Genomic DNA, 23,668 nt, shown 5'->3' on the forward strand with positions numbered 1-23,668 from the left:
CCCCATTGTCCTGCACAGAAGCCTTACCCTCTCCATGGTCTTAGTGGATTCGTAAGCAGATCCCTGGGGGGCTGAGATGAGCCCGCAGGGAAGGACCTCGAACCCCTCCGCCACCTACCTGCCCTGTGCTGTCCAGGAGCCTCATAGGAAAGCCTGGGCTAGCTTTGTATTCCCCTACTTACAGTAAGGCACTGGGGGGCTGATCACCTTCTCATGGAGGAGAGTCAAGGTTAGACTCACCAAGAGTCCCAGCTACTTGCAAGGCCGGCCATACATAGCCGGAGAATGGTGCCCATGTGTGGGAAACTGGCCCAGGCAGGATAACAAGCATCGCAGAAGCAGAAGGCGAGTGGTGTGTGCGGGTTCCCTGTCTAGAATCCCAGCACTGGGAGGATCCAGCACTCAAGCAGCGCGGTCAGGGCGCTTCTGGGTCGAGTAGACTGACGGGAGGGAGGCCGTTGCGCACACACTGTTGGACGTCGTCAAAGCCACTGCTCTCCATACTCCATCCTTGCTCCTGCGCATTCTCTCCAACAACACTGGCTGTAGCTTTTCCCAGTGCTCACTGGCCACAGCTGTTCAGCAAGGCGTCCGCTGAGATGGTCCCTTGCCCCATCTCCAGTGCAGCCTCCGCTCCTGAGCTCACCACACCTGATTCTTTTCTAGTTCGGTTCCTTTTTCCTGCATGGCTTCACCTTTGCTCACCAGAGCCCCTGGGGCAGAGCCATCTGAGCCAATAACTAGCACCCACCCCTCCCCTAGTCCACGCATCCCCCCCCCCCCCCCGCACTGCCTTCGCACCGTGTGACTCACCTCCTCTTCTGTTTTAAGCTGCCTGCTTCATTCATCACAGACAGCAGTTTATCTTCCCAGGTGAGTCCTCTGCATGGGTCCACTCACTGCCCCTTGCTGTGACCCTCTGGCTGTCCCGCCTGGTGCATTCTCCCCATGCGCTTTAGCCCTCTGCAGCTGGGCCAGAGGGCAGTACCTTGCTGGATGGGACCCTGGAGTCCATCCAGTGCAGCGCCTCACAGAGACTGCAGGGAACTGGTTCAAGATCACCCTGCCCAGAAGTGACAGGATGGGAACCCAGAACTTGGGTTTGCAGAATGAGGGGTGGGGGCTGCTTGCCGATGCCTCCTGAAAAATGAGTGACAAGGGAAAGCTAATTTGGGAAAGTCTTAGCAGGCAGGCACCGTCGTCATCCCTCAGCTGTCTTTGCCTTTCCCAGCCTTAGCATACAGTGCCACCTGCTGGCATTCAGTGGAACTACCTCATTGCGTGAAGGAAGAATTTCTATTCAGTAAGGCAGTCTTTGGATTCCCTCTTCAAAAACTATTTTGCACACTTCTGTATTTGCCCATACCTCTCCCCATTCGAGGCCAAATAAGATCGATGCTTTTCTCCTCCCGCTGGAAGTACCCAACACTGTGGGGTTATGCGCTTTAGACAACTCTAATAGTCTTTTCTCTGATTTGCCAAGACTGGAAACCCCAGTATTTTGCCTATTCCAGGCTTTTCTATTCTCTGGATCAGCTCCCTTGAAGAATCGAGTTGGAGCATTTGGTAACCATTATCCCCATAATTCTATTCATGTGTGTGTGCAGGCTGCCAGGGGCTTTGGGTGCACCCCTGTTGTGTGATCCCCTACCTCACCTCCCAGAGCCTTTGTAGTTACCGGCTCTAGGGTGTATATGTACACTAGTGTCCCCCCTCAACTGGGGAACCACAGCATTTCTTCCCGAGTGGCCTGCTGTGCCCTGCAGCTGGAGTAGGGCTCCGAGTACTAACTGGAACAAGAACAGAATGCACAATACGTTCTTTTTTATATATTTATTTATTATGTATACAATATTCTTTCTGTGTATATGTCTGAAGGCCAAAAGAGGGCACCAGACCTCATTACAGATGGTTGTGAGCCACCATGTGGTTGCTGGAAATTGAACTCAGGACCTTTGGAAGAGCAGGCAATGCTCTTAGCCACTGAGCCATCTCTCCAGCCCCCGCACAATACATTCTTAAGGGCAGGTGTGAGGCTTCCCAGACCTTTGCCCCCCACCCCTACCCCCGCACCTCACCCAAGACATGTGTAGCTTCTGGAGTGGCCTGAGCATGTGTGAATATGCTGGCCTGGCAGTCTGGAGGCAATATGGAGGTGGCTGGAGAGGTCATAGCAGATGCTTCTGAGGCCCGTGGACCCCAACACTGCCCAGGGTGTTGCGCTCACATGTGCATCTCCCCATAAGAAGGCCACAGCTTCTGTCGGAGTCTGGTTTCTCTGACGGCTGTGGAGAAACCCTTCCAGCAAAGGAGACTGGCTGAGGGCTGAGGGGAAAGGTCTTTGTCCAGGGTAGGAAAGGGGCCTCTGATAGCTTGAGCTGTTGCCACTTCCTGGTTCTCTTTGTGGAGAGAGGAGAGCTCTGCTCACCACCACAGCTTTTCACGTGGCTCTTTGTTCTGCTCGGGAGGGGACGTGTCTGTTTCTGGTGTCCTAGAAGTGGGTCTTTGTGCTACAGCTGGGCCACCTAGGGTCCCGGGCCGGCCTTAGTTGCCAACCTGGAGCCTCTTGGTGCACAGACTGGATTTCCTCTTCTTGCGCAGCACTGTGAAGGCAGCCAACCACTCTCAGAGTCGGGACCAGCAGCTACACTAGGCACCAGGTGCCACAGACGTTATCGGTGCTGTGTAGCTGCCAGCCTGACCTCTAGCTAGGCAAAGGGTATCCTTGCTTTGAAAGATGACAGCCAGCCCTGCTTCCTTCCAGAAGGACCCTCTGTGGGGGCAGCAGTGTTAGCTTTTGCCACAATGGGGTCATTTGAGCCCACAGCAGTAGTATTAATTGTTGGGGTCTCTAGAGTCACTCACCCAGAGCCTCTGCCTGGGGCAGCCATGTAGACCAAAGGCTGTAGAGACTGAGTTTGTGTCAGCTTGCAAAATATGAGCTGATCCTGGTGGAAGCGGCCTGAGGAGAGGTGACAGCTCAGAAGAGAAGGGGTGTCCCTGGTGTGCTAGTCTTTGGGGATGAAGGAAAGCATCCTCACACTTTGCTCCTGTTCTCTTTCCCACAGACATTTCAGCTCAGGCAGCCCTGCCCTCCAGCACAGCTGACAGCACACGGTATGACCCCTCCCCAGCCACCCACCTACCCCTACATATCTTACCCTCCCCAGCTACCTCCCAGCCCACCCCTACATATCTGACCCTCCCAACCAACCCCTATATATCTGACCCTCTGGTTCTGGGCCATCCTGGTGGGGGATGGGCGAATCTACATTCGCCTCCTATCCATACTGTCAGCCCTGTATGGGGCTGTGTATACAACAGCAGCAGACTCATGGCTCAGCAGGAAATATAGGTGAACACAGAGAGACTTGCTACACCTAGCTCCTGCCTCTGGATCCCCCTCTCCATTAGGTTACCTTGAGCTCCTGTCTCCTGGCCCCTCAGTTCTTAGCCAGAAAGTAGGTCTCTAAGTGCAACCATTTAGAGGGGTTAAATTACATAAGTTCACACTGTGAGGTGGTGATAGCCTGCTCAGAGGCAGGAGCGTGGGACCCTGCACCACGTGCTGCAAGGGCCAGGGCGGTAACTGCCCACCCTCGCGTTCCCACCCCCAGCCTCCAGCCATATCCTCAGCTTCCACATTGCCTCCCCCAGGGCCGCCCTTGGCCCAGCCCAGGAGCTCCCTGACAAAGCCCGTTTCACTCTTAGGCCCGACGACCAGCCCAAAGCAGACGTGCTGGGTGTTCATGAAGCAGAGGTGAGTGGGAGCGATTTGCCTGAGACCCAAGATAGCTGCCTCTCTCTCCTCTCTTAGGGTGCACAGGGTGGTGGGGGCCGTGGAGGAGTGAGGATGCAGAGCCTGTTGCAGCAGGTGTGGGCAGGTGTGGTGTGCATAACCAGAGAATGATGTTGAGCGCTAGCTGTGAGAGCCTCTGTATTCTCCTGTCCCGGCTCCCAGCCTACAGACCCAGTCCCTGGCCTGGGATGGGGGTAGGCATCTATCTCTGTGTAATCAGAGCGTGATAGGCGATTCTCATAGGTGTCAAGGACCGCCGTAACCAGTTGTGGTGGTGCAGGTCATTGAGGAGATGGAGGTGGTAGGATCAGAGGGTCAAAGTCATCCTCAGCTACATAGCAAGTTGGAGGCTAGCCTGGGCTACATGAGACCCAGACTCACTCCTCTCTTTCAATCTCATTCTCCTCTCAGGCTGAGGAACCTGAGGCTGGCAAATCCGAGGCAGAAGATGATGAGGACGAGGTGGACGACCTCCCCAGCTCCCGCCGGCCCTGGCGGCGTCCCATCTCTCGAAAAGCCAGCCAGACCAGCGTGTACCTGCAGGAGTGGGACATCCCCTTTGAACAGGTGGAGCTAGGCGAGCCCATTGGGCAGGGCCGCTGGGGCCGGGTGCACCGAGGCCGTTGGCATGGCGAGGTGGCCATTCGGCTGCTGGAGATAGATGGCCACAATCAGGACCACCTGAAGCTGTTCAAGAAAGAGGTGATGAACTACAGGCAGACCAGGCATGAGAACGTGGTGCTCTTTATGGGGGCCTGCATGAACCCACCCCACCTGGCCATTATCACCAGGTAAGCCACCCCGCCTGGGCCCGTGAGCAGCACAGCTTCCCTGTCCCTGAAGCCCAAGGCTTCTGTGGATGCCCTGGAGGATGTGGAAGGGTTATCAAAGAGGAAGAAGAAAACTAAAGATAGGGAATCATGTCCCCATCCACACTGCCCACTGATGTTAGAACACCAGAGCTGGGCATGGCAGCATACGCCTGTAGTGCTGGCACCCGGAAGCTGACACAGGGGAATCTTGAGTTTTAGAAAGCTGGGTCTGCATAGCAAGACCTTGGCTCTCCTCAAAATAAATGCATAAATAAATAAGTAAATCAACCAATCGATCAAGAGACCCCTCTGAGCATAAAGGAAACCCTAGTGTTCTAGAAGACACAGAGCAGAAGCTACACTTACAGCCCCTTGCCTGGACACGTCTCCCCACGAAAGTGGGTGTGGTGAATCTCAGTATCCCTTCCATTACAATAAAGCCGATTGGGGGCCCATGAGATGACTCAGCAGGTGAGGGCACTTGGTGCACAAACCTGGGAGCCTGATTTTGATTCGCAGAACCCCTAGGAGAGAACTGACTCCCACGAGTTGTCCTCAGACCTCCACAGGCATGCTGTGCTGTGTGCACACATACCACATATACACATGCACATAAACAGAAATAAACAGTTTAATTTAGAAATATATAACTAAAATAATGCTGGTTCACATTTTATCTCTCTTGGTTGACTGTAGGCCTCAGGTCTACTTCGGGATGCACGTTTTGCTGTGGGGTGAGCCCGGTGCCGTGTGCATTCAGCGGGTGCCATGCTGAGCCATACCCCAGTCCTGACATTTTGCTGTCTTGGTGTAGATTGCCTGTTTCTACTTCAGAAAGGCTTCTGTGACCCACTTGTCGTTCTCCATGGAAAACAATGTCCTTGCCCAGAGCAGCAGGCCTAGACACAGAAACAGTTGCCTGGGCCACTTTAAAATCAGACAAGGGAGCTGGGGAGAAGGCTTGATGGACAAGAACACCCGTGTGAGCCTGAGGGCCTGAGTTCGGACCCCAACACTGGGGTTTACAGATGCGTGGGTTGACAAACACGCACAGATAGGGTCTACTGATAGAGCCTCAGCTGTCCTAGAACTCACTGTGTCGGCCAGGCTGGACTTGAACTCAGATTCACCTGCTCCTGCCTCCTGGGTACTGAGAATAAAGGCGTCTGTTGTCACGTCCAGTTTCATGTTCGCTTTGTAAGTGGGCGATGGAGCCCAACTCGGGTACTCATGACTTCCATTCCACAAAGCCAAGAGAACCCGCCCTCACCGGCATGAGGTGTCCTGCACCTGCATCCGCGCTTTGGGGAAACAAGCAAACCACTTAGGGGTGCCGCAGCTCTGCAGCCTCCTCTGCCATTCATCCACCCTCCTGTCACTCATGCCGCCAGTTCCTGAAGAGCTTAGGATTAGTGCAAGGGGCTGCACAGAGAGGAACAGACTACTCAGTCAGCAACAGGATGTGATGTCCTGGAATCTACATATAATGAAAATAACTTTGTGGTGAGCCCAGAGGCTCCATGTAGCCTGCTGAGAGTCCCAGAGGCAGAGTTCCTCCCGTTCGGCCTTGATTGGCTGGGAGTGTGGTCAAGCTGTTTCCTCGTGCAGGGAAAGCTGGCAGGCCTTGCACCTCCAGAAATGGATGTGCATGTATGTGCATGTCTAGTTGGGCTCCAGCTGGAGTCTTGGTTTAAAAAACACATGTTTGTGTCTTGTTGGTTGGGATGGAGAACCTTCCAGAAGCAGGTGGGCCCAGTTCCCCACCCAGGTTCCATGGGAGTGGGGTTAGCCTATCGCAGCTTCAGGCCTCTTTCCAACCCCACTGCCCTCAACAGTTTCTGCAAGGGGCGGACGTTGCACTCATTCGTGAGGGACCCCAAGATATCTCTGGACATCAACAAGACGAGGCAGATCGCCCAGGAGATCATCAAGGTAAAAGCAGGGTTGGGGAGGGTGGTTCCAGCTGCCTCTAGAGCTCTTGGTCCTTCCCCAGGCCATATTGGCTGTGCCAGGTAGTTTGTGGCTCCTCTGTCTCCTAACTGGGACACTTCAACCTGGTCTCATCCAATCAGGTCCAGAGCTCACCACTCAGCTGGTGTTAATAGAACTGAATTAGCTGTGAAAAAATTGCATGTTCTAAAGTATCACTCTAGCTGTGTGACTTCACGGAGCTTGTTTAGCCTCTCTGAGCCTCAGCTTCCCCTCTGTGAGTACCAACACAGCCTCCTTGATTAGGTCAGAGCAGAGACAGAATGACATCATCCGTACAGAGAACAGTTGGCAAGAGCTAGGTGTGGTGAGGGTTTCTTAGTATCGCCAGTGGGGAACAGAATGCTTCACTTCAGGGTATCAAAAGACCCACACTTGGGCTGGAGAGATGGTGCCGCAGTTAAGAGCACTGGCTGCTCTCCAGAGGACCCAGGTTCAACATCCCAGCACCCACATGGCAGCTCACAGCTGTCTGTAATTCCAGTTCCAAGGGCTCTGGCATCCTTACACAGATGTACATGCAGATAAAATACCATTGCACATAAAATAAAAATAAATCATTAAAAATATATAAATAGATTTAAAAAAGTTTTAAAGACCCACACCTTTTGCAAATTTGTGGTTATCCAAATCCAGGCTTCCTTTTGTTCTGTGCAGGCAGCTCTTTTCCATTCTGTACTCATCTAGAAAGTAATTAAAGTGAGCCTCTCACTCGATGCTTATACAAACTATTACGAGGGCTGGAGAGGCAGGCTCAGCGGTTAAGAGCACTTGTTCTTGCAAGTTCAATTCCTAGCACCCAAACAGTGGTTCATAACCATCCTTAACTCCAGGTCCAGGGGATCCGACACCCTCTTCTGACCTCCATGGGCACCAAGTACACACATGATGCACATACATAATTTCAGGCAAAACACATAAAATGAATCTAATTTTAAAAGAATAAAAGCCAAGTACCGTGAATATAAATCCCAGAGCTAGGAAGGCTGGGACAGGAGGATTGAGAGTTTGAACTCAGCCTGGACCACACAGGGAAGGGAGACTGCCTTGTCTACAAAACAGAAAACCTGGAACACTGATAAGACTCCTCTCTGTGTATTGAAAATCTGCAGGCTCTCGGGCTGGGATGGAGCTCAGCTGATCGAGTGCTTGCTTAGCATGTACAAAGTCATGTGATCAGTACCCAGCACCATAAACCAGGCATAGTGGCACACCTGTAATCCCAGTCTTTGGGAGCTAGACTGGAGGATCAGAAGTTCAAGATCATCCTTGGTTATCAAACAAATTCAAAGTTAGCCCGAGCTACATGAAACCTTGTCTCGGAAAAGAAGAGCCCCCCATTTGCCGCTGTGTGTCAACTGGCCTTCCTTTCCAACCCCTCCTCCTCTTCTTCCCCTCCTTCCCCCTCTTCTCTCAGGCCATTTTATATGTGGATGTCTTAGAAAGGAAAAGATAAAAATGATATTGGGGGACAAACCAGGATTTCAGTCTGCCCCTTTTTTTCCCCATGGCCACACTTAGAAATTAAACTTCCAGGACCAAAACCCTCAGTGTCACCTCTGCCTCAGGTGTGGCCTTTCATCAAGGACTCTGCTCTACCCCCACACCTGACCTCTACCCCTCCCTACTCCCTCAGATCTGGGAACTGCCCTCTGAGTCACCAGAGTCAAGGGGGCCAGGAGGACAAGTGACTCAGATACTCTGGAGACAGCAGGCTCTTGCGGCCTGTCACTCCTTCTATTCCCTTTTTACTGAAAGACCTTCTCTTGCCCCTGGGGGCCCTGGCTCAGCTCCCACCTCACCCCCACCCTAGTCACTTCTCTTTGGAGTAATCTGAGATGCATTGAGAATCAAAAGCAGAGCAGAAGGACCTGACCTTCCCTGAGAGGGTTTACAACTTGGAGGGTTATGGTGGAGACTCGGGGAAATGGTGAAGAAAGACTCATGGTCCAGGTTCCACTCTAGAGCCTGTCTCTGTAACCTGGCCCTTCCCAGCTGTCACTCCTGGGGCTTGTGCATGTGGGTGGGGCGTCCTCAGATCCACTGTAGCTGAGGATGACCTTAAACCCTGCCTCCGTTTCTCAAGTGCTGGGATTGCAAGTGTCACCCACCAAGCTCCACTCAGTGCCTCAGACAGGGATAGCTGCTTGTCCTTAGCCCACGGTGGAACCTGTCCCTCCAGCACCTGGACCATGTGCCCCTGACCTTGAGATCAGGCCAGAGCACTTGCTGTGGGAATCGCCCACACCATTTCACCCACAGATGAGGAGGCAGAGGCTCCGAGGGGCCAGCACTGTGCCCAGGGCCACATAGTGCTAGCTGAGTGAGAGTGGAGCGTGGAACTCAGGCTTCAGGTCTGGATCCCCTGTTACCATGGCAAGGTGTTGGAAACAGCCAAACTTGAGATCCCCTCCAAGGAATGTCTCTTACCTGCTCTGGGTGTCGCCCTGCCTCGGAGCAGAGCCCATCTAGGGAACTCCTTATTCATTAAATCTGTTTCTAAGATCTTGTCATCCATCTGCTGCCCCCTCATCCCGTGTGTGTGTGTGTGTGTGTGTGTGTGTGTGTGTGTGTGTGCGCGCGCGCGCATGCCTGGTACCCACAGAGACCAGAAATGGGCACTGGATTCCTTGGAACTAGAGTTACAGATGGCTGTGAGCCACCCTATGTGGGTGCTGGAAACTGAACTCTGATCCTCTGCAGGAGGAGGAGGTGCTCCTAACCACTGAGCCATCCCTCCAGCCCTGATTATTTAGAATTGCTAATGCTGAGTACTGAACATGGGACCAAGTGCATGGGAACACACGCTTAACTACTGAGCTCCGTCTCTAGCCCTTACCGCTAATCTTTACCTCCTCAATCTCTGCCCACTGCCAGTCATTGTGCTCGTGCCTCACACCTTACCCAAGTCTGAGGAGGCTGTAGAAAGAGCATGAACTGGTTTGAGGTCAGGTTTGGGCTCCATGGTTAACTGCTGTGGTGTGGCCTGGGGCAGTCACTTGCCCTCTCTGGGCCTCTGTGAGGTGAGGATGGTATCCTTAAGATTGGGGTCGGGGGGAATGGGTAACACGCCTCACCCCGAGTAAAGCTCAGCATCCCCCACCCTCTGATACAAGGTTGGCTGTCTTGCAGGGCATGGGGTATCTTCATGCCAAGGGCATCGTGCACAAAGACCTCAAGTCCAAGAATGTCTTTTATGATAACGGCAAAGTGGTCATCACAGACTTCGGGCTGTTTGGGATCTCGGGCGTAGTCCGGGAGGAGCGGTGAGTTGACCATGGATATCTGCATGCATGGGAGGCTGCAGCATTACACGAGTGTGGAATACCCAGGCTGTATCGTTGGCAAGAGCCTTCCCTGCACAGACCAGGTTGCCGCAGTTCCTGGTTCTGCCCATGTGGTTTCAGTCCAGGGTTAGGTCTGGGTGGTGTTTAGGTTCCTCGTGGTACCTGATTTTCAGGTGGATACCCGTGGAAGCTGAGTTCCCTGGCCCATTTGGCTTGGCTACTCAGTGATGGGTGAGAGATCTGGTTTATATCCTCTTGATGAGAAAGAGCGTTGGATTTTACTGCCTGTGATTGTGAAGGGGTTGGGTGACAAGAAAAGCTCCTCCATAAGATTGGAGGTGAGGCCTCAAGGAAGATTGACAGGCCAGAGAGTCAGCCTGCAGGTTTGACATCTGCAGACAGGCCTGAGGTCCTAGACAGACCAGTCACTCTCTCAGTACAAGGACTCAAACACCGTCCCCAGTGGCTCCCTGCCATTCCCAACTGTGGCCTCCCTTTCTAGAAGTGCCCAGCCTGTTCAAAGGCAAGGAAAACTTCCATATTCCTTTCTGAGTTTTCTCTGCCACATGTGAATGAGCGCAGATGCGTACAGTCAGGCCACCTGCTTCCCCACTGAGGGGCCCATGTCCCTGTCCTGGCCTCCAGGCGTGAGAACCAACTGAAGCTGTCCCATGATTGGCTGTGCTACCTGGCGCCTGAGATTGTACGAGAAATGATACCCGGGAGGGATGAGGACCAGCTGCCCTTCTCCAAAGCCGCCGATGTCTATGCATTCGGGTGAGTAGGCCACCGGCACTCAAGTACAATGGTGGCCATTGGGCTGGGAAGCGTGCCTTGGGAAGTCATGGCTGTGCCCCTTGTTGGCAGAGTGACCATGTCTTTGACCTTTTGTCTCTGGCTCCTAATGTGGACAAGAGCTCACACTGTGGTGTGTCTCCATAGGACCGTGTGGTATGAACTACAGGCGAGAGAGTGGCCCTTTAAACACCAGCGTGCAGAAGCCTTGATCTGGCAGATCGGAAGTGGGGAAGGAGTGAGGCGCGTCCTGGCCTCCGTCAGCCTGGGGAAGGAAGTCGGCGTGAGTAGAAGGAAGCAGGGCCCGATGGCGGGTTGGGCGTGTGACATGACTGCCCTCCGCTCACCCCGAGCCTGGGGTCTTGTGATGGCTGCGTGTGTAGGCCACCCTTCTGGGTGACAAGGCTGCAGATGGTGCTGGGGGCTGAGTGGACCCTGAGAGAAGGCCTTCCTTCCGTCATGGCAGCTGCTCTGCAGGCTGGCAGCTGCGTCCCTGTGTCAGTTCTTGTCCCGCCAGTCTTCACTCTGGTAGCGCTGAGACGCCCATTTGTGGCCGCCCCACCCTGTATACAGTCCTAGGACCTCACATTCACCCCTGGACACTTCCACGTTCCTACGATGTGCAAAGGCCACCTGCCTTCAGTCCCCCTCTCCTATTTCCATCCTGCCTGACTTGGTCACTGACGTTAGGGAAGGACAAGCTGAGGAGGAAGGGAAACAGGCAAGTTCGTTTTGACCTGGAAGGTTGATGTCACCTCTGAAATGCTTACTTCCCAGGATTCTGTGCCCATAGTTGTGCAGGGCACTTAGGGACTTCACAGGAACCCTTAGGAAGTGTCCTGTCCATCTGCATCCTCACCCCTTCCCAGATGCCCACACACACTGACCACAGTGCCCTTTGCAGGAGATCCTGTCTGCGTGCTGGGCTTTCGACCTGCAGGAAAGACCCAGCTTCAGCCTGCTGATGGACATGCTGGAAAAGCTGCCCAAGCTGAACCGGCGGCTCTCCCATCCGGGGCACTTTTGGAAGTCGGCTGAGTAAGTACTCCCTCCTAAGCCTGACCTGCCATCAGATCCTGGAGAGCCTGTCTGGGGTGTTTAAGGGCACCCTCTGCTGAACAGGCATCAGACTATGCTCTGGGGCTTCCATGGGGGCGGGGGAGAGACGCCCTTAGCAGGCAGACACCTCCAGTTTCCTCCTGTGGGAATCTACATGTCACTCACTGTATTAGAGCATCACTGACACCAAGCCCAGGCTAGACCAGGGTGAGAAAGTTATGCCTGAGAGGAGAAAGGGTCAGAGATCAGGACCTGGTACCCCCTTAGTCGCTGAGCTGTTGAGCACTGAAATCTTGCTGTCCCTTAATGGGCCATGCCACTCAGCTGTGTAGAGCCCCAGAGCCCCAGGGGCCACTGTCATCTCTCCTGCATTTTGTCCTTTTCTGTTTCTACTCTGGCTTCCTCCTCTATGACCCCTCTCCAGCCACACCCCTTTGTCAGGACGTGGGGCCTCGTTACTTGCCTCAGTTTCCACAGCGGGGCTTAGGTAAGGAACTTTGCCCAGAAGTATCAGGTAAATCCCATAAGCTTGGCAGGTGAGGTGTGGGCATTGACAGTGGGCGAGGGGTGATGAGGCCTCCAGGCTGAGCCCTGTGCTGTTGTAGGTCTTGGGCCCTGTGAATACAGGGTTCCTCTTCCACCAAACCCTGCCGGCACTGGGCAGGCACTGGGCAGGCATTGGCAGCCAAAGACGACCCCTGTTGCTGGAAGCCGGTCAGTGCCACCTTCTCATCTCACAGATGGGAAACTGAGTTTACTAGTAGAGCTGTCACCTGCCCACAGCCACCAGCTCCCAAGCTTCCATGACAGCCAGGAAGAGCCTTCTGTTTCTGGTCTCTGTTCCGGGGCCGCTAACTCTCACTTTCTCTTTTCTTTCCCCATGACTTTGTCACTTTTCATTTTCGGGGGGTGGCGGATCCCCTGGCCTGTCTTGTCATCTCCCCTGCCCCCGACCCTGACTCCTCCACCTGTCTGCTGGCCGGACCGGATCCAACGGCCCTCTTCAACTGCTGGCGAAATGGTCTCGGGCACCCCCAGCCGCTGGCGGAGCCACTACTACGGGAAAGGATGCTATGGTCACCCTGACTTTAAGAGCTCCTGTCCAGTTCTGGAGGAATAGTGTGTTTCTATCACTTCTCTCATTTCCTGCCTGTGTGTGACTGTCCCCACTGAATACCTGCGCTTCCCATTCTGTCTCTGCATGCCAGCTTCTCGCATCCATGCTTTCATTCCCATAATCCACAGTGACATTTTGCAGCTGAAATGGGCACCAGCAAGGGCCACTGGGCTAGTGTTTCTCACAGAGGGGTGTAGCCCCTCTCCACACCATGTGGGTAAGAGAAAATGAGCTCATTAAGCCAAGTCCCCCAAATCCCACTTCTGGGTGAAGTTCAGAGGAGGAATGAGTGACTTGTGGTAGCATGAGCCAGTTGTGGTAGCATATGCCTATTACCCCAGCTTCCAGGAGGCTGAGGCAGAAAGATTTTAAGTTTGGGTCTAGCCTGGGATACATAGTGAAGTCTCAGAAGTAAAAGCACCAATGGCAGCTGAGCACGGTGACTGACACACACTTTTAATTCCAGTTTCAGAGGCAGAGGCAGGTGGATCTCAAGGCCAGCCTGGTCTATGTAGTGAGTGCCAGGAGAGACCCTGTCTTAATAAACAAACAAACAAACAAAAAGCATCAACAAATTGCTGGGGATGAGACTCCACGATAGAACTCTTGCTTAGCATCTATGAGGCCCCAGCACTACCAATGTTAGTAACAGTAATAGTAATAATAAATACAGAGGGGAGGGAAAGCATCAGGGAGCAGAAGTGGTACTCCGTAGGGGGCCAGTTTGATTATCACAAGGAGCTGTGGGCTTAAGGAACTGAGGGGTGCCCATCACGGCCCCATGGGAACTTGGAAAAGCTCCCCCGTGCCCACACCACCTGTCAAAGTTGCCCCTCTCTCATCCCGAGGGGTGGAGTTGGGGATCCTATTCTCTGCAGGCAGCTGTGTCGCTCTGGCCAGACGCTGTGCCCTGGCTTCTTCAGGCTCAGGTTTTGACGCTGCTCTCTCTCTGTCTGTAGGTTGTAGGCCTGGCTGTCTTGCATGCCCCAGGCTTCCTTCCTCCTAACCGCCAGCTCCGCTCCGTGACTTCTAAGACTCCAAACGCCAGCGGGCACTAACCCAGGGGATGCCATCTCTGCTGCTCCAGTCTCCTCCCTCCAGACTCCTTCTTGTGCTCTGTTTTTAACAACGGCCCCTCCCCTCCATACGGCCTGTGGGTACCTGACTTGAGTCACTGCCAGGGGAGGATGGCACTAACAGGGTGACCCCTCAAGGCGGAAGAACAGCCTCCGTGGATGAGACGGTCTTTTCTCTCCTGCTCTCCTAAGAGTGGCTCTTGCTTGTGTTCCTCTGGTCCCTAGCCCCTACTAACACCTTCACGAGCCCCTGCTGAGCATGCTCAGAGGATGGGAAGGAGCTTGACAACCCTGGGAGGGACATTGTCCTGCAAGGGGTGTAGTGGTTCAGAGCTGCCCAAAGCTCGCACTGAGGTCACGGGCCCTGTCTGGAGCCCTGTGTCTCTCTCATGAAGACAGAGGACAGTAGGCATGCACGCGCGCGCGCACGCACACACACATACACACACACATCATGTTGCCATGGACGGCATCAGTTCAGAAGGGCTGAGTCCTTAGAAGCCACACTCAGAAATGTCCTAAACAGAGTGATATCTGTCACTCAGTAATGGAGGCAGAGCTGCTGTTCACACCTGCTAGGGGGTCCATGACCCTGACCAGAGATCTCTGTTGGGCTCAGGATTGATTCTGCTCCCCGCAGTGGACCCCACTTGAACACCATTTCTAGAAAGAGTGTGTGACATCAGTCCTAGTACAAGTCCTCAGGTCTCTCACCAGCTCCACATCCACACGGAGCAGCCAGTGAGGGAACACCCTCCGTCCCACAGTAGCTGCTGTTATGCTGGGTGCTGGCGAGTCAGGTGAACAGGCCATGTCACTGTTCTCCAGGTAGGGACTGTGGCCGACGCCCAGGACTTAGGGGCCAGGAGCAGCTATGCCAAGGCCATGGGCCGAGCAGTTGTCCTCACTCAGATCCTCTGCCAAGCATAGCCAGCAACATCTTAACTCTGGTCAAAACCAGCAGAGCCATAACCCATGTCTCTGCTCCTCTCCGCAGCATTAACAGCAGCAAAGTCATGCCCCGCTTTGAAAGGTTTGGCCTGGGCGCCCTGGAGTCCAGTAATCCAAAGATGTAGCCGGCCGTGCACATTCGTGCAGAGGGTGTCTTCCTATCTGAAACAGGATAACGAAACACACAAACCGCCACCAGGAGGACTCAGAAAAGCTTTGCATGACTCCTCCGTGAAGAATGTACATTACAGGGGGGCGTGGGGCTCAGGATCGGAGCCATACCCGCCTCTCCAGACGACACCACTACAGCCAGTGTTTACACAGAGGTTTCTGCCCCGCAAGCTTGGTGTTTTACAGTAGTTAATAATAATTCCGCAGAAGGGTGCTGCCACCTCAGAGCAAGAGAAATGCCCCCACGTTTCCTATTCTACGATTCTGCAGCAGCGAGGGACCCAGGGTTGAGCAAGAAGGAAGAAAAGTAGCATGAATGTTACTATCCTAGGAAAAGAGGACATGACAGAAGGCTTGCCCCGGCCTATGCTCTGGCTCTGACTCCCACTGGTCCCTCTGTTTGTCCTATAAGGAACACCAACTGTTCCTTAACTTGCAGAGGAAACCCTGGCCAGGAACCCATCTGGACTATGGGGTCAGGAGTTCCTGAAGAGTTTGGATTTAGTTTCTGCTCTGCTCCGGGCTTGTATTAAAAAAGTACAGACAGAATCCAGGTGGCTTCTGGACAGATCTGATGGCTCTTAGCTCAGCTTGTACTGCAGCAGGAGGAAACAACCACACGTCTGTGGAGACATTCGCTGCTTCTCTGTGGCCTCCAGGCAGGCTCGTAGGCTGTGGAACCCAGCCTTCATCATTACACACACCCCCCAGTGCCTCAATTCACCCCCAGAGCCAAGAGCTAGCCCATCAGCCGCGTGTCCAGTGAGTCCTTGGTTGAGGAAGACGGTGAAGGTGGCAAATACAGCCTACAGTGACCCTAGTGACCCTAGCACTTTAAAACCCATGTCTGTCATGCCAGAAGGTTCCAGAACTACCACCACTTCCACTTTCCCAGTCTCATCGAAGCCTTTTAGCCCATTCTGACCCATGTGTGTGCCCTGAGCTCAGATTGGGGCCTGAGGCTGTCGAGAGACTTGAGTGAGACGTACCTAGTAAGTCCCTATCCGTGAGCCTCAAACTTGTGCTTGTGTTCATTCCAGCAGGCAGGAGGGATTGGGGTGAATCAGACGTGTTGCAGTCCTTGAGCAGAGGTTGGGCAGCATCCGACTCCACAACCAGAAGGGGGAAGAAATGGGCGTGGAGAAGTGGGTAGATTTTGTGGAGTGGCCATGTGGCTCCCCCTTAAACACCGACTAAGGCTCAGTTGTCAGAGCCTGCCCTAGCACCAGAGTCCAGTGCAGGTGTCTGAGAAGTTGTGGGAGCCTCCCCTCATCCACCCCAGCACAGCTGTTCATGCTACAGGAGAGCTGGGACAGTGGCATCTTGACCCTGCCCCGGTGTGGGAAGGAGGAAGAGCCTGTCTCTACCCTGCTATCACGGTAGTTACCCCTGTGCCTACTCCTTTCTTCTGAGCTGTCTCAGAAAGCTGTGCTCTGGGTAGGAGACGTCATCTACCTAGCGCCCTGCCGAGATCTCAGGACTCCCCTCTCTAGGAGACAGACATTCCCGGGGCAGCTCAGGCCCTCACAGGGGTCAGCCCAGCCTCCTGGGTCTGCCTTGGGTGCTCTGAGAGAGAAGCAGCAGTGTCTGAGGATTCCTAAGTGAAGTGGTGATTTGTTGTCCTGCTAGCCAGCTGATAACAGTGGCTGGGTGAGGCCCGGGAGAGAGGGCAGGCAGGCCTTGGCAGGCAGTGACTGTCCTTGAGGGAGCTGCTGCAGGGTCCCAGGAAGGCACCGGTAAGGAGAGGAGGAGGGTACCTGCTTTTCTCTCTCCACGGCTGTTACCAGGGCTCACACCTCTGACCCTCGGATAGTCCTGGCCATCACTACTTATTCTCGAGTGGCTTACAGTCCCACTGTGGAGTGGCCATGTGGCTCCCCCTTAAACACCGACTAAGCCTCAGTTGTCAGAGCCTGCCCTAGCACCAGAGTCCAGTGCAGGTGTCTGAGAAGTTGTGGGAGCCTCCCCTCATCCACCCCAGCACAGCTGTTCATGCTACAGGAGAGCTGGGACAGTGGCATCTTGACCCTGCCCCAGTGTGGGAAGGAGGAAGAGCTGCGAGCCTCTGTTCAGTTCTGCATGGGTCATCTGTCCTCTGAAATGGGACCATCATGTCACTTCCGCGTCCCTTTGGCTTTCCACCCTAACCCTTGGTGTGACCTCCCTACTCTAAACCACAGAGTCTAACTACTGCCTCTGTGGCAGTCTCATGGCTGTCCCTTCCCAGAGGCCACAATGACTGAGCCTCTGGCCATTCTCCCACTTTGTGACTGGTGTGGCGTTGGCCTCCCCTCACCAGTTGAACATGAGTCATCAGGCTGGCAGCTGAGTCAGCCCTTTCAGTCATCCCTCAACACCAGACCACAGAGGGCATCACACACAGCCCACCGGGTCTCACCCTGTACCATAGACATCTCAGGGCCAGAAGCACTGAGCCCTGCAGCGAATGTGATCTTGTGCACACACTGGGGACCAGTTAGAGTAGCCATGGTCCCTGCTTTAAGGAGCTGACCATCTGCTGGGGGTCAGTATGCAGGGGGCCTGACATCATGGAACCCTGGGGCCACTGGTGAAGCTATAGTGCTGGAACCTTCCTCACTTCCTCTCCAAGGCCTGCTGCTGTACTGCCCTTCGTTTAAGAGAGTCCCCCACCATGGTCCCTGTTTCCTTTTCTACTTAAGTGACTGTGAATTGAGGTTAGGAAAGTTTGCCTTTTCTGTGCTCTCCCTGTCTCCTGGGAAACACATGAAGGATGACAGATACTGTGAATTCAGCCCCAATAGCCACTGTGAAGGCAATGAAAAAAAGGCATGAAGCCAGGCGGTGGTGGCACACGCCTTTAATCCCAGTACCCGGGAGGCAGAGGCAGATGGATCTCTGTGAGTTTGAGGCCAACTTGGTCTACAGAGCGAGTTCCCGGACAGGCTCCAAAGTTGCAGAGAAACCCTGTCTCGAAAAACAAAAAAAAAAAAAGAGAGAGAGAGAGAGAGAAAGAAAGAAAAAAAGGCATGAGCTGCAGAGGGCCTGCCCACCTAAGGTCTGAGTCCAGCAAAAACTTTGGCCCCTTTCCAGACATCCCAAGTTCCAAGCCTCACCTCCAAGGAGGCCTTAACCCATCGGAGTGGCCATGAAGTCATGAATCCTAGCTAGAGCTGGTCTGGCCCCTCCTATGCACCAAATCAAAGTCCTTGGCCATTGTCCTATGGTCCAGGCAGGGAGCAGCAAGCCTGTGTAGCTCTGTAGTGACAGAGTGGGGGTGGATTAGCCATGCTATCCTACGGCGCTAGCCAGGACGTCATCTGTGTGCTACCAGTGTCTTCTGTGGCCACGAGGCACATGTTCATTTGCTTATTTTGAATGTGATGTAAAATTTGTACAGTAAAAGTTTTTATATTTTCTATCAATTACATTTGTCTTCCAGAAATGCTTTAATTTAAATTAAAATGGCGAGTCTTGATGAACGTGTTATACCAGGGTTTTTGCCACTAAAGAATGCACCCTCTTGGCTGAGCCAGGCCTATGGTCTGGCATTTGTGAATAAAGTTTTACCAAGGTTTTCTGGGGCTCGTGTTTGTTTTGACCGGTCTAGATGACTTTTGGGGACCATGTGAGCAGATGGCGTAGGAGGGCAAGAAAGTGCTCTGCAGCCAGGACTGGAGGTTCAAGAGTTCAAGCCCATTGTCAGCTAGATAGCAAGTTCCAGGAGAGAGAGATAGTTTGACTATACCTAGACCTCAGAACAGGTGTCTCAGGGCTGGAGAGATGACTCAGTATTTAATTAAGAGCACATCCTGCTCTTGCCAAGGACCAGAGTTCAATTCTCAGCACCCATGTCAGTAACCCATGGAGACATTGCTACTGACCCTACAGAAATAAAAAGGACTGTAGGGCAGAATGAATGCATATCAACAAATGAGATAAACTGGATGAACCACACACACAAAGTCCACTAAGACTAAACCAAAGTAATTTATTTGCAAACATACCTACAAACTAGTAATGAGATTAAATTGGTCACCTCCAGGCAAAATTCTAGACCTACTGACTTAACATGTGAATTCTACCCAAACATTTCAAGTTTTTCTTAAACTTTTATGAAAAATTGAAAAGTGGAGAGCACTTACTCACATGAAAAGTAAACATCCCACTGATATAAAGCTCAAATTAAAAAAAAAAAACTAGAAAATGTCCCATGGGGGGCTGGGGCTTCATAGCAGCTTTGTTGGTCATAGCCAGAACCTGGAAACAACCTAAATGCCCCTCGACCGAAGAATGGATTTTTAAAAAATGAGGTACATTTACACAATGGAGTACTACACAGCAAAAAAAAAAAAATGACATCTTGAATTTTGCAGGAAAATAGATGGAACTAGAAAACATCATTTTGAGTGAGGTAACCCAGATACAGAAAGACAATTATCACATATACTCACTCATAGGTGGTTTTTAAACATAAAGCAAAGAAAGCCAGCCTACAAACCGCAATCCCAGAGAACTTAGACAATACGGACACTAAGAAAGACTTACATAGATTTAATCTACATGGGAAGTAGAAAGTAGAAAAAGACAAGATCTGAGTAAATTGGGAGCATGGGGACCTTGGGGGAGGATTGAAGTGGGGAGGGGAGAGGCAGGGAGGGGAGCAGAGAAAAATGTAGAACTCAATAAATATCATGGAGAAAAAAATAAATTAAAAAAAAAATAAAATCATTCCCCCCCCCAGAAAAAAAAAAACTAGAAAATGTCCCATGAGGGGCTGAAGAAATAGCTCAGAGGTTAAGAGCACTGGCTGCTCTTCCGAAGGTCTGAGTTCAATTCCCAGCAACCACATGGTGGCTCACAGCCATCTGCAATGAGGTATGGGGCCCTCTTCTGGCCTGCAGGCATACATGCAGACAGAATATTGTATACATAATAAATACTAAAAGAAAAAGTGTCCCATGATAAACATTAATGTGAAAATCTTCAAAATCATATGGCTTAGCAGGTAAAGGTGTTTGCTTTGCAACCCTGGTAAACTGAATTTGATTGTCAGAACTCTTGTATGTACCCGATAGAACATCCCCATTGTCTCAGTGTGTGGGTGCACCTCTCGCGGTCCTGAGTTCCTTGCTCGTGCTCTCTCTCCTGCTCCTGATTTGGACCTTGAGATTTCTATCCAGTGCTCCAATGTGGGTCTCTGTCTCTGTCTCCTTTCATCGCCTGATGAAGGTTAATATTCAGGAGGATGCCTATATGTTTGTCTTTGGATTCACCTTCTTATTTAGCTTCTCTAGGATGGGGATGTTCTATCGGGAACCCACTAAGGCCAGCTGGCCTGGGTCTGAAAAAGCATGGGATAAAACCGGACTTGCTGAACATAGCGGACAATGAGGACTACTGAGAACTCAAGAACAATGGCAACGGGTTTTTGATCCTACTGCACGTACTGGCTTTGGGGGAGCCTAGGCAGTTTGGATGCTCACCTTACTAGACCTGGATGGAGGTGGGTGGTCCTTGGACTTCCCACAGGTCAGGGAACCCTGATTGCTCTTCGAGCTGATGAGGGAGGGGGACTTGATCGGGGGAGGGGGAGGGAAATGGGAGGCGGTGGCGGGGAGGAGGCAGAAATCTTAAATAAATAAAAACAAAATCAAGCCTACCTGTTAAAACTGTAGTTTTTGGACAGTGTGAGGTATGTTAGATTTTTGGAGTATGGAACATTTTGTCTGAATGTTTTATTGTGAAGTCAATAAAGTTTCTATACGTAAAAAAAAAAAAACTCTTGTATGTAAAAGTAGAGACAAAGAAATGACTCCACAGAATTTTCCTCTGGCTTCCACATGCACACCCCCTCCATGCAATGATGATGGTGGTGATGATGAAGATAACGATGACAAATCCTTAATGAGATAGCAACTAATTTTTTTTGAGACAGGTTTTCTTTGTACACAAGACTACTCTGTGTAGTCCTGGTTGTCTTTGAACTGGATCTTTAGCCCAGGCTAGCCTGAAACTCACAGAGATCCAGCTGCCTCTTCCTTCCAAGTGCTGGGATTAAAGGTGTGTGCCACCACTGCCAAGTGAGATGCCAACTAAATTTATAATATTAAAAGATTCTTTGCTAATCTTTAATTTGTTCCTGGAATGCAAGGATGGTTCAATGTCAGAACCTGATCCTGAGATTATAGGTCTGTGCCACCATGTCTGGCTACATCCCTTGAATTTTTTTCTCTCTGTGTGTGTAAGTATATGTGTATTTTCATGTGTTTGTAGGTACACTATACAGAAGTCAGCCTCAGGTATCCTTCCTTAAGAGATATTCATTTTGTTTTATGAGGCATGATCTCTTACTGGGACATGGGGCTTGCCAACTGCAGAAACTGAGTTCTGATCCACCCTGCTCTGAACTGGTACTTCCACTCTGGTGCCGAGTAGAGCAGGGACCCAATGCCTGCCCAGATTGTAAAGGTGCAAGCCAGACCCCTGCTGTCAGGATAGTGCAGCCAGCTGCAAATGCATGAGCTCTGCAGGAGCAGCTGGGCAGCCAAGTGACTGGTTGCTCTGAGAACCTCCTCTAAGCCATCCCGGTAGGTAATAGTTGATGATGGCCAGGGCAGTCACAGACTTAGGCATCAGGCTGCCCCGTTTGCCTCCTGATTCTGCCGCTCACCGCCTGCCCAGGGGTTCTCTGATTCTTGGACTTGTCAATTATTGGACTCTACAGGGCTGCTGGGGGCTTCACTTGAAATGTGAAAAATCTCAAATGGAAAAATCTGTGCCCACTGCTGCTCAGAATGCAACCTGGCATCAGAACGACACTAGCTCCTTTCCTGGGAACAGCTACAGGACACGCAGGGGGACTATAGGCCAGTGATGTGGAGGGAGCAGTTCCGGCAGGTGGCAGGCGAGGGCTTCAAGCAGGGCAGGTGTGACCTCTGTGTAAACACCAGTCTGCTGTCACTGTGCCTCCCTGCAGAGAGAAGAGCTCCACCAGGGGAGAAAGGCTCAGTAAGCCCCACCCCAGTGGCCAGGTCCTGTTCACAGGATTTACAGTTTGTAGATGTTTTACAGCTGGCCTGGGGCTCATTTGGTAGCGTGCTTGCCTGTCATGCATGAAGCCCTGGGTTTCATCCCTAGAATTAAATACACAGGTGCAGGTGGTGGTGCACCCACCCCGTAATCTTAGCCCTCAGGAGGGAGAGGCAGAAGGATCAGAAACTTACAGAGTTTGAAACCAGCCTGGGCTTCACGAGGCCGTGTGTGTGTGTGTGTGTGTGTGTGTGTGTGTGTGTGTGTGTGTGAGAGAGAGAGAGAGAGAGAGAGAGAGAGAGAGAGAGAGAGAGAGAGAGCGCTAGATTCTGGCACCCTGTATTCTGATGGTGTTGACGCCGTGAGGGTGGGTGTTGGGGGTGTGGCTAATAGAGTTCAAATGAACAAGCATCATAGTTACAATGGATATGGGTGTGATGGTGCAGGCTCCATCAACTACTTTAGCTCATGAAGTAACAAACTCAAAATGGTATAAGATACAGGAAAAGGAGCTGGAACTCCCATGATGGTGGAGCTGCCTCCCTGGCCCTAACTCGCCAACGTCTAACCTCTTTCAGATGAAAGAGCAAACTCATGTGGTTTTCAAGTCTCTAGCTGGGCACTTTCTGTGAAAGGCTTCCAGAACTCATCCCAAGCCGTACAAGGGACCTTGAGAGAGTCCCCTGCCATCTCAGTACCTCAGTATCCCCATCGAACTGGAGTAAGGCTGGAGTTTGCCTCAGTGGTAGAATGTCTGCTTGCCTCGTGTTTCAGAGCCTTGGATTCCATCCCCAGCAAAGCACAAAGAGAACAGGAAGACTTGAAGAAGATTGGTTTTTGCTTGTCTGGTTTTGTTTCTTGTTTTTGTTTTTTTAAGATTAAAGAACTTATGTGGCCTTTCCGCTCTGCCGTTTCCCTGCACGGGAGGCAGCCACGGCGCACAGCCGGAATGGCATGATCTTGAAGCCCCACTTCCACAAGGACTGGCAGCAGCGAGTGGATACTTGGTTCAGCCAGCCGGCAGGCAAGATCCACAGGCGCAAGGCCCGGCAGGCAAAAGCGTGCCGCATTGCCCCGCGCCCCGCGTCCGAACCCATCAGGCTCATCGTGAGGTGCCCCACAGTGTGCTACCACACCAAGGTCCGAGCTGGCAGGGGCTTCAGCCTGGAGGAACTCAGGGTGGCTGGTATCCATAAGAAGGTGGCTCACACCATCGGCATCTCTGTGGACCCAAGTCCACCGAGTCCCTGCAGGCCAAAGAGCAGCGCCTGGAGGAGTACTGCTCCAAGGTCATCCTCTTCCCCAGAAAGCCTTCGGCTCCAAAGAAGGGAGATAGTTTGGCTGAAGAACTTAAATTGGCCACTCAGCTAACAGGACCCGTGATGCCCATCCGGAATGTTTATAAAAAGGAGAAAGCCAGCGTCATCACTGAAGAAGAGAAGAACTTCAAGGCTTTTGCCAGTCTTTGCATGGCCCGGGCCAATGCCCGGCTCTTTGGCATCCGAGTAAAGAGGGGAAAGGAAGCTGCAGAGCAGGATGTTGAAAAGAAAAAGTGATGTGCTTTTGGTATATTGCAATAAATTTTCCATAAAGAAAAAAAA

At 52.2% G+C, this 23,668-nt stretch overlaps 1 protein-coding gene and 1 pseudogene across 9 annotated transcripts in view; both read left to right on the forward strand.

Moving 5' to 3' along the window:
• Ksr1 (kinase suppressor of ras 1) overlaps positions 1-19,106 on the forward strand; it is a 130,327-nt gene extending 111,221 nt beyond the window's left edge. For 2 of the 9 annotated variants that reach the window (XM_041664134.1, XM_041664136.1), the window contains 11 exons: positions 832-873; positions 3,069-3,117; positions 3,712-3,760; positions 4,211-4,590; positions 6,447-6,543; positions 9,733-9,866; positions 10,533-10,664; positions 10,830-10,965; positions 11,587-11,720; positions 12,780-12,860; positions 14,932-18,716. In XM_041664134.1, coding sequence (XP_041520068.1) covers positions 832-873; positions 3,069-3,117; positions 3,712-3,760; positions 4,211-4,590; positions 6,447-6,543; positions 9,733-9,866; positions 10,533-10,664; positions 10,830-10,965; positions 11,587-11,720; positions 12,780-12,860; positions 14,932-15,010 — 1,313 coding nt within the window. In that variant the 3' untranslated portion in view covers positions 15,011-18,716. Of the gene's footprint in view, positions 1-831; positions 874-3,068; positions 3,118-3,711; positions 3,761-4,210; positions 4,591-6,446; positions 6,544-9,732; positions 9,867-10,532; positions 10,665-10,829; positions 10,966-11,586; positions 11,721-12,779; positions 12,861-13,817 lie in introns of all 9 variants that reach the window. The other 7 variants (XM_041664130.1, XM_041664127.1, XM_041664133.1 and 4 more) reach the window with 7 other exon arrangements.
• Positions 19,107-21,911: 2,805 nt separating this feature from the next.
• On the forward strand, positions 21,912-23,623 carry LOC121456216 (annotated as a pseudogene).
• Positions 23,624-23,668: the final 45 nt, after the last annotated feature.

Source organism: Microtus oregoni, unplaced genomic scaffold (assembly GCF_018167655.1).
Source record: "Microtus oregoni isolate MIOR12 unplaced genomic scaffold, Mior012 000015F_ref0000493, whole genome shotgun sequence".
Classification (NCBI taxonomy): Eukaryota; Metazoa; Chordata; class Mammalia; order Rodentia; family Cricetidae; genus Microtus; species Microtus oregoni.